The 12217-nt window shown below is 35.5% G+C and overlaps 2 protein-coding genes across 4 annotated transcripts in view; one reads left to right on the forward strand and one right to left on the reverse strand.

Annotated features, from left to right (window-relative positions):
• Pkc53E (Protein C kinase 53E) overlaps positions 1-12217 on the reverse strand; it is a 1159983-nt gene that overhangs the window by 285870 nt on the left and 861896 nt on the right. The window lies entirely within an intron of this gene.
• Positions 1826-3421, forward strand: LOC145680532 (proton-coupled amino acid transporter-like protein acs). The gene has a single exon (XM_081751146.1). It carries the CDS (start codon positions 1948-1950, stop codon positions 3340-3342), a length of 1395 nt encoding a protein of 464 aa, XP_081607272.1. The 5' UTR covers positions 1826-1947; the 3' UTR covers positions 3343-3421.

The following is a 12217-nucleotide window of genomic DNA, read 5'->3' on the forward strand; positions in this document are numbered from 1 at the left end:
CTATCTTGAAACTTGACCGCATTGAAGTAACGCTATTTTTATGCTGCTAATATTAAATTTAGCTCCGTATGTTGGACACTTAATAAGAACGAAGAAAACTTATCCACTGAAAGCAACTTCTCCAAAAATTCAGTAGCCGATGGCCGATAATACTCTTTTTAATTGCTCCGTATGGCTGTTGAACAAGTTTGAACAGAAAGGGCAAGATATGCAAAAATAAACATTTACCACACAAACATTCTCTCTCTCTCTCTCTCTCACACACATATATATATATATATATATATATATATATATATATATATATATATATATATATATATATATATATATATATATATATATATATATATATATATATGGTAAGTACAGTAGAGATGGGCCCCCTGAGTGAGATGAACCAGGGCCATAGTGTAGTATTATGAGGGGTATGTGCTAGACACTGTGGGCTTATGCAGAGTCGTTTTGACGTATGATTAGAGTCATACTAAAGACCTGACTACTGCAGGAAACATATTAGTCGAACTCTTTAGTATGGCACTAATTATGCGTCAGAACGACTCTGCATAAGACCCTGTGTGTTTCTCTGAAGCAACAGTTCACACATTTCTTCAGTAGACGAGATATTTGATTTCAGGTAGGTCAAAACTTTTTTTATTACCACTTTCATTGAAAGCAATATTTAACGTAGAATTCTTCGGTTTTGTTCTCTACCAGCGTATTTTATCATAAAAGAATGTGTTAATGAGAACAACACCGCGTTCAAAAACTACAAGTAAACTATCCTTTTTTACCCAAGGTTGTCATTTGTCCCGGAAAATCCGGGACCGTCACGGAATCGAGATCTGCGTCCCGAAAATATTTCTCGAGTCACTTAAATGTCCCGGATTTCATCGAAGAAAAAAGGAAGGAAATGTTATATTTTCCTTTTTCTCACAGGAGTAAGTGTATAATTATTCTTTGTTTACGGATAAATCATATGCTTATCTTTGCTTAAGTAGGGAGGAGACTAAAATGACTAAAACATGTGATTACGTAATGCTTGAACAGCTCGATCTAATAGAAGAAAGTAAATTTGTATTTGTATTTATTTACTCCATTTGAAACCAAGATACATTTGGTATTTGGAGGGTTCAGACAGTCCTCTTTCTTGTTTCAAATACACTTAGAAAAAGAAATATGTTACACTATTTAATACACATTATTGCAAAGATAATCTGCTACGCTGTAATATACTTTATCCACCAGGAATCTCTCGAGTTCCTTTATAAAAACATTTATATTTTATTTATTTTTTATTTCTCTGCGCAGCTTATTGTATATTTGTACTCCCATATGGCTTGGGCCTTCCTGTACTAATGTTAGGTTTGTAAAATATTGTCTTCTTTCATTTTGCTGTCTGGTATTATAAACGTGACTTATTTGGGTTCCATAATTAGTATATAACATTTTTTTTTCGTTTTAAGCATTTCAAAGAGTGTCGTAATTTAGTAGCGTCCCGGATTTTTATTTTTAAAATATGACAACCCTATTATTACCTATCCTTTTTGGGATGGATGAATGACTGCCATTACCTGCACTATACATGTCAAAATATTGGAACTACATGCAAGAAAATTACGGATTTCAACTGATTTTAATTTTCTACCAGTGTTTCTGTGTAATAACATTTGCAATCTTGTCCAAAATATTCTTGTAAAATTGTAAGCTCCAGAAAATATAGCGTGTTAATTTCGTAATCTAAGAGGTAAAATGTGTCTCTGTAAATTCATAAACATACCCAATATCAAAAAGAAGAAAGAAGATACATTTAAAACTATAATGGTTTACGGACTTGCAACAAGATGGTATGTTAATTGCAGCGAGTGCTTCTTGTATGTGATAATAGAAGCTAATGAGTTATGTGTATCACATGATTACAAAAAACAAAATATTTTTTGGAATGCCATGACGGCTGATGAAGCGAACGATATTCAGAAAGATATACCAGATATTAAGTCGAAAGAAACGCAAAATATACCGAAGGAAGATATTCTTAAACATGGAAGTGAATATGTCATTGCTGAACACAGAACCGCCGAGCATTCATTGTCCTATTTTAAAGCTTTAATGCATCTAGTAAAGTCTGGTCTAGGGATAGGTTTACTCGCTATACCACAAGCTTTTGAAGAATCGGGTCTTGTCTTTGGAAGCTGTTTGACTATACTGATTTCTCTAGTAGGACTATACATAAACTGGATGCTTATACAGTGTTCTCACGAAATGAGTAGGAAGTTCAAAATTCCATCTCTTCAATATGTTGATGTCGTTGAATTTACTTTGAGGTCTGGACCTCCCAGAGTACGAAGATTTGCGACGACAGCTAGGATTGTTGTCAGTGGAATTTTTCTTGTGGATATGTTCAACTCGTATTCAGTATATGTTATGTTTGTATCCGAGAACTGGAAACGAATTGTTGATCTGCTAACTGGTTGTGATGTGGACATAAGACTCTATGTTGTAGGCACGAGTATTTTGCTTATTTTCCCGAATTTGGTACGAAATTTGAATTACTTATCGCCCTTCTCTACTATAGCAATTGTGTTACAAACAACTGGAAATTGTATTATATTTTATTATATTTTTACTGATTTACCAGACATTCATGACAAAACATTTTTTTCTATTTCTTTCCGCAAATTATTACTAAGTTACACCAATATAATGTTTGCTGTTCAGCCTATTGGAGGGCTTAATGCTGTGGAAGCAGAGATGAAAGATCCGGATTCATTTACGTCAATGCCTTGTGGTGTTCTGCCTGCTGCGACGTTATTTATCACAATATTTGCACTGATGGTTGGGTTTTTTGGATATTGGAAATATGAACACCTTGAAGGAAGCATAACGTTAAATTTCCCAAAAGAGCCTGCTGCTCAAGTGGTCCAAGGAATGTACAGTTTAGGAATATTTCTAACGTGTCCTATATATTTTTATCCACCATTTCTTATATGCTGGAGGAAAATAAAGAAGTTTAAATGCATTGAAAGAAGACAGAGTCTATGGGAAACAATTTTTCGTGTTCTGTTCTGTGTATTGTGCGGTGTCTTACCAGTTCTCTTACCGGCTCTTAGTTCTCTTATCAATTTAATAGGAGCCACAACCATGTCGATTCTGGTATTTCTGTTTCCGCCTTTTGTGAATATGGTCATATGTTGGGGACAAGAAAAGTCAAGCGAAACTTTGAAAATACTACTTACCGTAAAGGATATTTGTATGATTCTTTTGGGGGTATTTATTACTATTTCAGCCACATATGTAAGCATTGCAGAAGCAGTAGCAGCAGTTAAAAATAAATACGAGTAGCGAGGTGACTGGAGTGTCAGCTTCGGAACACAAGTCAACTTATGGATACTTTTATATGCATTTATGTGTTGTTTTTTTTTTTTTTGGTAAATATGGAAATATTGCGGGATGGTAAGAAATATATGCAAATTCCTATTAATATAACGTGTGTTCAAAAAAAATCTCCCCGCAGGGGATGTAGATACTTGTTATTTTGAGAAAAATATTGAAACATACACTTTTGTCCTTGTGTGTGTACGTTGCGTTACGCGAATGTCTGACGAGTCAAGAGAGAGAGAGGCTAGATCTTAATCTTCAATTTGGCACACACGCAAACTGTGCAATCAAGACAGTACGTGTCAAATTGTAGCCAGTTGTTGTGTCATAATGCAATGCGGAGATACTTTTCTAACGCACTCTATAATGATATCTGAGGGTATATCTAAGAATTACATACTGAAGGGATTACCCTCTACACCTATTGACAATTGATGAAATGTGCACTTTTGGATTGTGTATGCGTGGCTTCCTTTATGCTGATAAGAACCACCATCCACACTTTCTGGAATACGAAATAGGGTCTATTAAAATTTAGCTTTCTTGCGACTTTTCGCCATAGGTCCATATGAACTTTTTCTCTCATTTTGATGTGAGTAATCATCTCTTACAGTTTGTCGGAATAGTTTATTAATACCCTATATTATTATACAGAGAATGCGAGAAAAGAAGAAAATATAAAGAGCTGCTCAATAGATACATGTTCGTGCCCGTAGCCATTGAATCGAGCGGCATTTGGGGTCTCGAAGGGCTCAATTTCATCAAAGAAGTAGGCCAACGTATAACACACCTTACTGGTGACAAGCGGGCTACTACTTTTCTGATACAACGTATCAGCATAGCAGTTCAGCGAGGAAATGTGGCTTCCATTTTAGGTACATTACCTCCTGGAAAATTATTAGAAGAAGTTTTTCTTTTATAACTAACTGTTCAAAATTTGCTGTTTATCAGTCTGTAAAAAAATGTCAAATATGTTCCAATTTATATTTATTTTATTTATATTAGAAGGTAGTTTACAAGACAGTATTCAGTATGTACATTTTTTATAGTAAGTGAGGTCATAACGAAAGAAAAATATTGTTATATTTGAATAAACAGGAAAAGGACGTAAATAAAGTTTTTGTCAATAATGGCAAAATATATATATATATATATATATATATATATATATATATATATATATATATATATATATATATAGAGAGAGAGAGAGAGAGAGAGAGAGAGAGAGTGAGAGAGAGTAAAGGAGGCTGATCCGATCGTTTTGGGGACAAACAGCTCTAAGCTGAATATAACGAATGCAATTTACAAAAATTACGATGACATACCTTGATATGTCCTCCAAAATTCCCGAGATAGGAGTGGGTAAGCCAGCACGTCATATTATATAACATTGTAAATACCTATCGTCGATCGGAAATACCCGGCTTGTGCGGGTGATTCCGACACGTAGGAGGGTGATTTCGATTGCTATACACAAAACGAAAAATGCTAGATTACTGTGTTTAATATTAAGCATACAACATGGAAATATCATAGAACACACAATATATAGAAATGGCACTATGAAATGAAATCTTTAAGTTTTACGTCCCACTCTTATGCCGGTTAGGCTAAAGGAGACGGTGATGATGAAAGATGAGTGAAATGGTGGAATGAAGAAAGTGGGAGGAAACAGGAGAATCCCGAGAAAACCCACGAGCACGGTGTTTGTCCACCAAAAAGTCCACACGGCGCGAGCGGAGATCGAGCCAGGGACCCCAAGCACGGGAGGTGAACGCTCTACCACCGAGCCACCGCGTCCCCGAAATTATACTATAGAACATGTAAACAAACACAATTTGTAATGTGCTAATAATAGACGTAACTGGAGAAGAAAATGATCATCAAATGCCAAGGACGTTTTAAATTAAACATTTACCGTGTTACCTTATACATGGTATAATGTAACACGGCCCGGAAGTTTTGGGCAACCAGTATATATATATATGAATTTTATATTTATTGAACTTTTATAAAATATATAATTAATCGATTACTCAATTTTAGGTAGATTGCCAAATTTTGCGTTAAGTTTCGTGAAATGATAATTTTAGTGTATTTAGTTGAAAATTTATGGTTAAATATATCTATATTGGACAATATTCATATATTTATAAATAGCTAAAATCTAATGTTAATTTTGGAAATAAGGTTATATCTGGTCGTTTTGAATCCTTGTCAGTCTATTTTCATGGATATTTTTGGCTTAGGGGATCCTCAAAAGAAATCAAAATTTTTATTTCAAAAATCTTCTCTGAAATTTCACATTTGTAAAGTCAGCCATAGTAGCTTCTTGAAGCATCTCTTTGTTTAATCTAAATTATCTGTGATTGGATCTTCCGCAATCACAGTTGTGGTTGAGATTTTCGGCTTTCTTTGATCTTGGGAGATACACCTATCATCATATAGTTACGTCAGAGTAATCTTCCAATTGGGAATCTTCTTCCAGTTGTCTTTGTTCTTTTCGTTAATGAAGCCGCCATGATCAGATGTGTAATGCGTCTGGTCTACAGAAAATCTGCAATCTAATTCAGTGTAGTTAGCTGCTAGTGGATCATTTTGGAGTGCGAACTCCTGAGGACTGCGGCGCAATTCAAATTAGTTTTGACTTGCTCATTGTGTAAGGGTGAGAGAGAGCAAGCTGCTGGCGTCAGGTTTGCACGTCGCACGTCTTCGTGAAGACGGTATGGAGTTCCAGTCTCATCTATTTTGAAATATCCGGAATACTTGCCCGGGGCAAGAGGATAAAAGGAAATTGGTAAAGTATGAACTGAACAAACATCTTTCATTGTATATGGATTATTTCATCAAGTAAGTGGTAAAAAGTAAACTCCAAATTATTGTTGTTTTGGTCAAGTTTAAACCTGCAAAATTTTAACCTCTTTCGGATTGAATATGTTTCATTCTGGTGTTGTGATATTTAAACTAATGTGCTAACTTCGCGTCGCTTTCCCTAAGTTGCATGGTATATAAACTCAAGAGGTGACAGGAACCGCTCGTTCAATGGGGGGGATATTTTTTTCTTTGAGTTTCAGTGTGGACGATTGTCATAAACAGTCCAAGAAATGTGTGTACTTTCGAGTTCACACATTCTCCCCAAAATTTATATTTATTTTGGAAATGTAAACCTCAAAATTTTTTCCGTACTGCTAAATAATACAATGTAAATCCATTCACTGGTTTTGGCTCACCTTTACTTCAGATTGGGTAAGATGAGACAAATGTTTACGAAAACTTTCGGCTCACATTGATGACACGGGTGCCACGTATGGCTATTGATAATGGGAGATATTCATCAACGGTGAAATATCCGCTTTGTATTTTGAAATTCTCTTCATAAACAAAAGCTCAAAATTTTAAGAACATATTTTAGGATTTTTTTAACATTACAGAAAATTGAAAGCTGAATGGTAAGCGTTCAATACGTCCTTAGTAACAGGCTGTGCATGCTATACACTACGAATATGTTTGATAAAAGTGATTGTATATATGTTAGGTTAAGTTAGTTTAGATAGTTAGGTTAGGGATTTAGGCTAAGTACACATTTTCTTTTCCCATTTGAATTTGCTAGTGTGTGTATTATCTCAATGGAAATGTTTTGTTGTGAGAGGTAAAAGTGGATAGGCCTAAGCTTGTACAAAAGGAGGTCACCCTACTGGTATAAATCCTCTGTGCTGGCCCCACTTGCACAACTTTGATCAAAGAGAAATACGAAGGAAAAGAAATTAATTATATAGCACACAGTCCTGATGAGTAGTATATGTATAAAGCTTATGTGATTAGTCTTTTTTCTTGTAGTAAATTCAAAATATACAAATTGTCTCACAGTCGACGAAAATTAAATACATGTAGAAATTGCTCACGAGATGTGAAGAGAAAAATGTAATTCTAATCAATTTTATATACAAACTTATCCATTCAGCTATGTAAAAATTTTCACAATTTCTAACCATTGCAACTTTTTTTTTTATTCTTTTGGTTTTGTTAGTTTCTTGTCATACATAAAATTAGTGTAAATAAAATGTACGAGCCGAAACAAAATCTTTTCTTTTCCGGTGCAGAGTTCATCATTTAGAACTATGTAGTAAATTAAATTCAGTGGTATTGTTAGTATGTAGTATACAAAGTTTTGAAAGCAGTACGTGAACAGTGTGATAAAATTAAAGTGTAGCGTTTGAAACATACAGAATTGATTTCACTTAGTGTGACCGGGGTTGAAATAACAGACCTGACAGAAAATTCACTTCGATAAAATCAACAAAATTCATTTTTTGGCATTCAGTTTACAAAATTCAATTCCGTTGCGCTATTCAGAGTTCAGTTTGAGATTTTTTTTATCTGGGTTAGTAAATACAAACATTCAGATCTCCGAAGCACTCATTGTCAGTTTCACTCTCGGGTTGGTGTCTTGTATCGGTTAGATTGTGGTTTGCAACCTATCTCGCGATGGGAGGCAGAGGATGAACTGCAGATCTGGATACTGGACTGTGAGTGAGAATGAAGGAGGCTTGGAAATCTTCACATTTTGGGTCAATTTGAGTTCGATTTTCCGGAGATGATTGGTTTGGTGGATTGGTCAGTGAGTGTTGACAGCTTACCCGTCTGAGCCCGGTGGGTTCGCGGTCACCAGTCAGTGACACATTCACGCAACCATAGTCTTAAGGAAAGTGAAGATCATACAGAAACACATCAGTATCATCATTTTATTTTATTTATTTTTATATTTTATTTTTATTTTGACTTTTTTTCTAAAAACCGCAAATAAATTGGTTTTTACCCTTAGATCCCACAGTCTTCGTGGTACCATTCGTGTCCTTTGCCTTGACATTGAATCGAGTCCATAAATTTAGCACATCGTGTATCAGAGTATTGTAATAAGCAGAAGTCGTAGAAATCCTGTGGGGGGTCTCTGTTGCAAAAGACGCAAATATGGACTTCGTGGCAGATAGTTCGTAGGAAGAATCACAGTCGTCGTCCGTGTCATCAAGGGTATCTATAATCCTTTGTTTAGCCGCACTGAATCTGTTAGGGACGTCATTAGCTACTGCAGAAGCATATGCAGCTTTCCTGATGTCCTTTCTTGTAAGACCGATTTTTATGTTTACGACTTGTGCAAATCTATTCTGGAATTATTATAAGGAACATGGAACTCCTGGCAGTTGCCTTTAGTGCCAAGCCACTCTGTACGGCTTGAAGGGCTTCCTTCATATCGTCGTCTCTTCAGCGTTTTTCTTTTTCCCGGATGTACTTTTCCATCTGCAACGTAAAAATAGATACCCTTGTGTAGTACTTACGATGGAATACTTTATTCCAAGAGAACAATTGTACAAAGTACTCTGTACATGCGATCGAAATCACCCACAAAAAATCGATTGGAATCGCCCGACACTGATAGATACTTTTGAACACTGGGTTGATAACACTGGATCAGGCATTGTATTATGCGACATATTGCACATTGTTCACAAAAGCGTCTCTGTTTTCGAATATATCACTTCCACTCGTGTCACAAGGCGTATGTTATCACAAACTACTTCCGAACAGTGATTATAAAAATATAACCCCATCGTCTACAAGGTCATATTTTCTGTCAATTGCTCCTGTCTCGCAAATAACGCACGCTCACACTTAAAAGTTACTGACGATTGACATTCCACTCTTCACTGACATTGTATTCAATTTCAATCAGATGGCAGCATTTGTCTCCAAGTTATTGCTTCCGATTGGTATCACCCGCTCTTCGAAATCGATCGGAATAGCCCCCTCTTTTACACACACACACACACTCTCTCTCTCTCTATGGGAGCTCATGTGGTTCGGATTCCACGTTAATCAGTAGGTCCACGTCTCATATAGCCTCGTTGCTGAACGGGACGTTAAACTCAAAATCAACTCAACTCAACTCTCTCTCTCTCTCTCTCTCTCTCTCTCTCTCTCTCTCTCTCTATATATATATATATATATATATATATATATATATATATATATATATATATATATATATATATATCGGTATCATTAAACGACAGTTAAAAGGGACGTTCAGTGATGCTCTATACTCGCCCCATCATGTGAAATGAAAATTTTGGTATGTGTAGAAAGTAGGTGTCTTGGAATGACTATGCCAAAATGCAAGATGATTTACCGTGGAAGTTACCATACGTATTTACCATACGTAGTAAAATGGAAAATAGTAAGGTTCGTACTGTTACCATGTTATTGAAATTGAATATTTTATAGGCAAAGGAAACTGACGATGACTTGTTATAAACATTAGTGGAGTCTGGTTCATCGTATCCTACAGTTGCGAGATGGTGCCATGAGTTCAGGTATGGCAGAATCATGCAAAAATCAACGTGTAGAAGGCCATAAGTAACAGTGACCACAGAGTAAAACATTGCGAAGATTCTTGACCGGTTACGGCAGACAAGTTACAGTCACGTACTTATAGATAACACAATGTCCGTTTAGACTCTCCTACCTCTTAACTTACGAATTTCACCAGAATAGTCTCAAAAGTGTGTATACAAAGCAACTTTAAGGTATCCAAAAAAAAAAAAAAGTGCGGTTCTCTAAACGGCAATCTCTGGCGCCCTCCCCCCTACCGCGAAAGTCAAATGGCGCCAAAACGGTCTCGATCATTAGTGTATTGTTTGCGCACGTTTGTGCAACAAAAGTCTCGTTTCTGTACAAAACTATATGTGACATTTTGGCGTATGAATTTTGGGCACCACCTTCCGATTAGCGCCATCGGCTCTTGGGTCTGGGGCAATTAGAGCCAAACTTGCATATCCATAACTGTTTACCCTTCGATTAAAAATAAATTTATCTATTTATACATACAATGTTGGACAGGTCCCATACTCCATAGAACTTGTCATGATGAAACAAAACTTGCAGAATATACTCTCCATGAAGCTCTGAAAAATAAGATGATATTTCAATTTTTCTTTTCCTATTTGGCGAGTGCAAAGGGAGTATATTTCTCCATGTAATGCCATGTTTCGGCTTTTGGTTCTACCATAGATGGACTGGGACGTTGTCTAAATGGAACAAAATTTGCAGAATTTACTCTCCATGACACTTTTGAAAAAAATTAAGATTTATTCTTAAAATACTTTTAAAATTTTAATCTTCAACAATTACTTAACCTCCTTAGTCCCGAGTTGATGTTTGATAAAATAAACTAGAATGGTTGTGTTGAGTCAATTGTTTATAGTCTTTCAGACATAAAAGTGCTTTATTTTTCAGACTTCGGGTCCCTGGGGACCTGTGACGTCATGTTCAGTCTGCTAAACATTTGGACATAATATATAAATTTATGTCATATGGGCATTCTTCTTGTAATGGAATCGTGTTAAGGAATATACTTTTTCTTTTCACTAAGCATTTTTTATTTGAGTACAGTAGTATTCTATGAATGTACGTGCATTCTTTCCAAATATTGTGATCAATATAAAGGTTTCTCATATATAAATCCCAATGAATAAACATGTTCACATTAAAACTTATATGGTGAGTAGTATAATGCCTTCTTCATATACGATTTAATTACTTCTGTATTTTCGTATTACAATTTTCTTTGATCTATTACGTATAATAACCAATAGCAATGTAACATATTTTCATATTTTCTAGCATTTACTATTCGTGAATTTAAAGGAAAAAACAATTACGTTGTTCTTGCATACAGAGGAACACGTAGTACATCACATTTTCTACGCTTAACTCTGCTTGATTTGGAAGACCCTGGTTTCCTCAATGTTGAAAGTTTTTTCATCCTGCAGCAACAATAGTAAGATGTTCGCACCAATAATCCTAACATCAAGGGCAGGTAATGAAGTTGAGCACTGTCTCTTTTTTGCTGGTTGTTCTAGTTGTGCTGTGTTATCACAGGTCCAATTTCGTTACGTTTTTTTCTTTGCTAAACACCAAACACTCTGCCACATATAACCTGAATTCCAAAAAAGTACGATTGCTTTCTTCGAAATACCAAAATGCTTTCTCTCTTCCACGTATGAGAGTTAAGCGTTCGCTAACGCTAAATCTATGAAGTGAAAGAAAACCTTTACTGGCCATTTCTTTGTTCTGGTATTTATTCTGTACAAAGCAACAAGTATGTTGTTTAGGTCCACTCCACCCATATTGATATTGTATTTGCTCACAACATATAGCTGTTATACTTGAATTTACTCCTTTTTCTTGCAATAGCGACGGGTATACACGAGTGGTTCAGACCCATGACGTGTTAAAGCCAATATAACGGATCGGTTATCCATCCATTTTGTAACTACGCGGTAACTACAAGCTAGTTTTGTAGTAATGAACCATATTTTTTAATGCTATTCCTATGTTCAAAGATGACTTATATGTCCTGTGCTTACATAAATAACTTTCCTCAATATTACTCTGACTTCGTGAATTAATAGATTTTACTTGTAGAAGTCAAGGAAAAAGAATCCAGTATTCTATATCTGCACCACCTCCTATAAATGAAAAGGAAGACAATCAGCAAAATCATTCAAAATGGGTTGATGATGTTCCAGAGTGATCAGTACTAACAGTTGAAGAAAATGTGTAAAATACACACACACACACAAAATGAGAATGGTTCATTTGCCACTTTCCATCTTCATAGATCATTTTCATCAATTTTAACATTGAATTTACTATGTTACAAAATAATGATTATAACAAACCTGAGTGTTCTAGGATTCCAGGTGACTGGGACCTGGTTCTGTACTTGAAGTTACAAAACCTCATTTGAGATTATGTAAGAAGAAGAAAACTGGAAACG

The sequence above is a fragment of the Thermobia domestica genome, chromosome 3 (genome assembly GCF_964235325.1).
Source record: "Thermobia domestica chromosome 3, izTheDome1.hap1.1, whole genome shotgun sequence".
Lineage (NCBI taxonomy): Eukaryota > Metazoa > Arthropoda > Insecta > Zygentoma > Lepismatidae > Thermobia > Thermobia domestica.

Bases quoted from the DNA above. Each gene is read 5' to 3' on its own strand.
- LOC145680532 (XM_081751146.1), top strand. From the start codon at position 1,948: ATGACGGCTGATGAAGCGAACGATATTCAGAAAGATATACCAGATATT.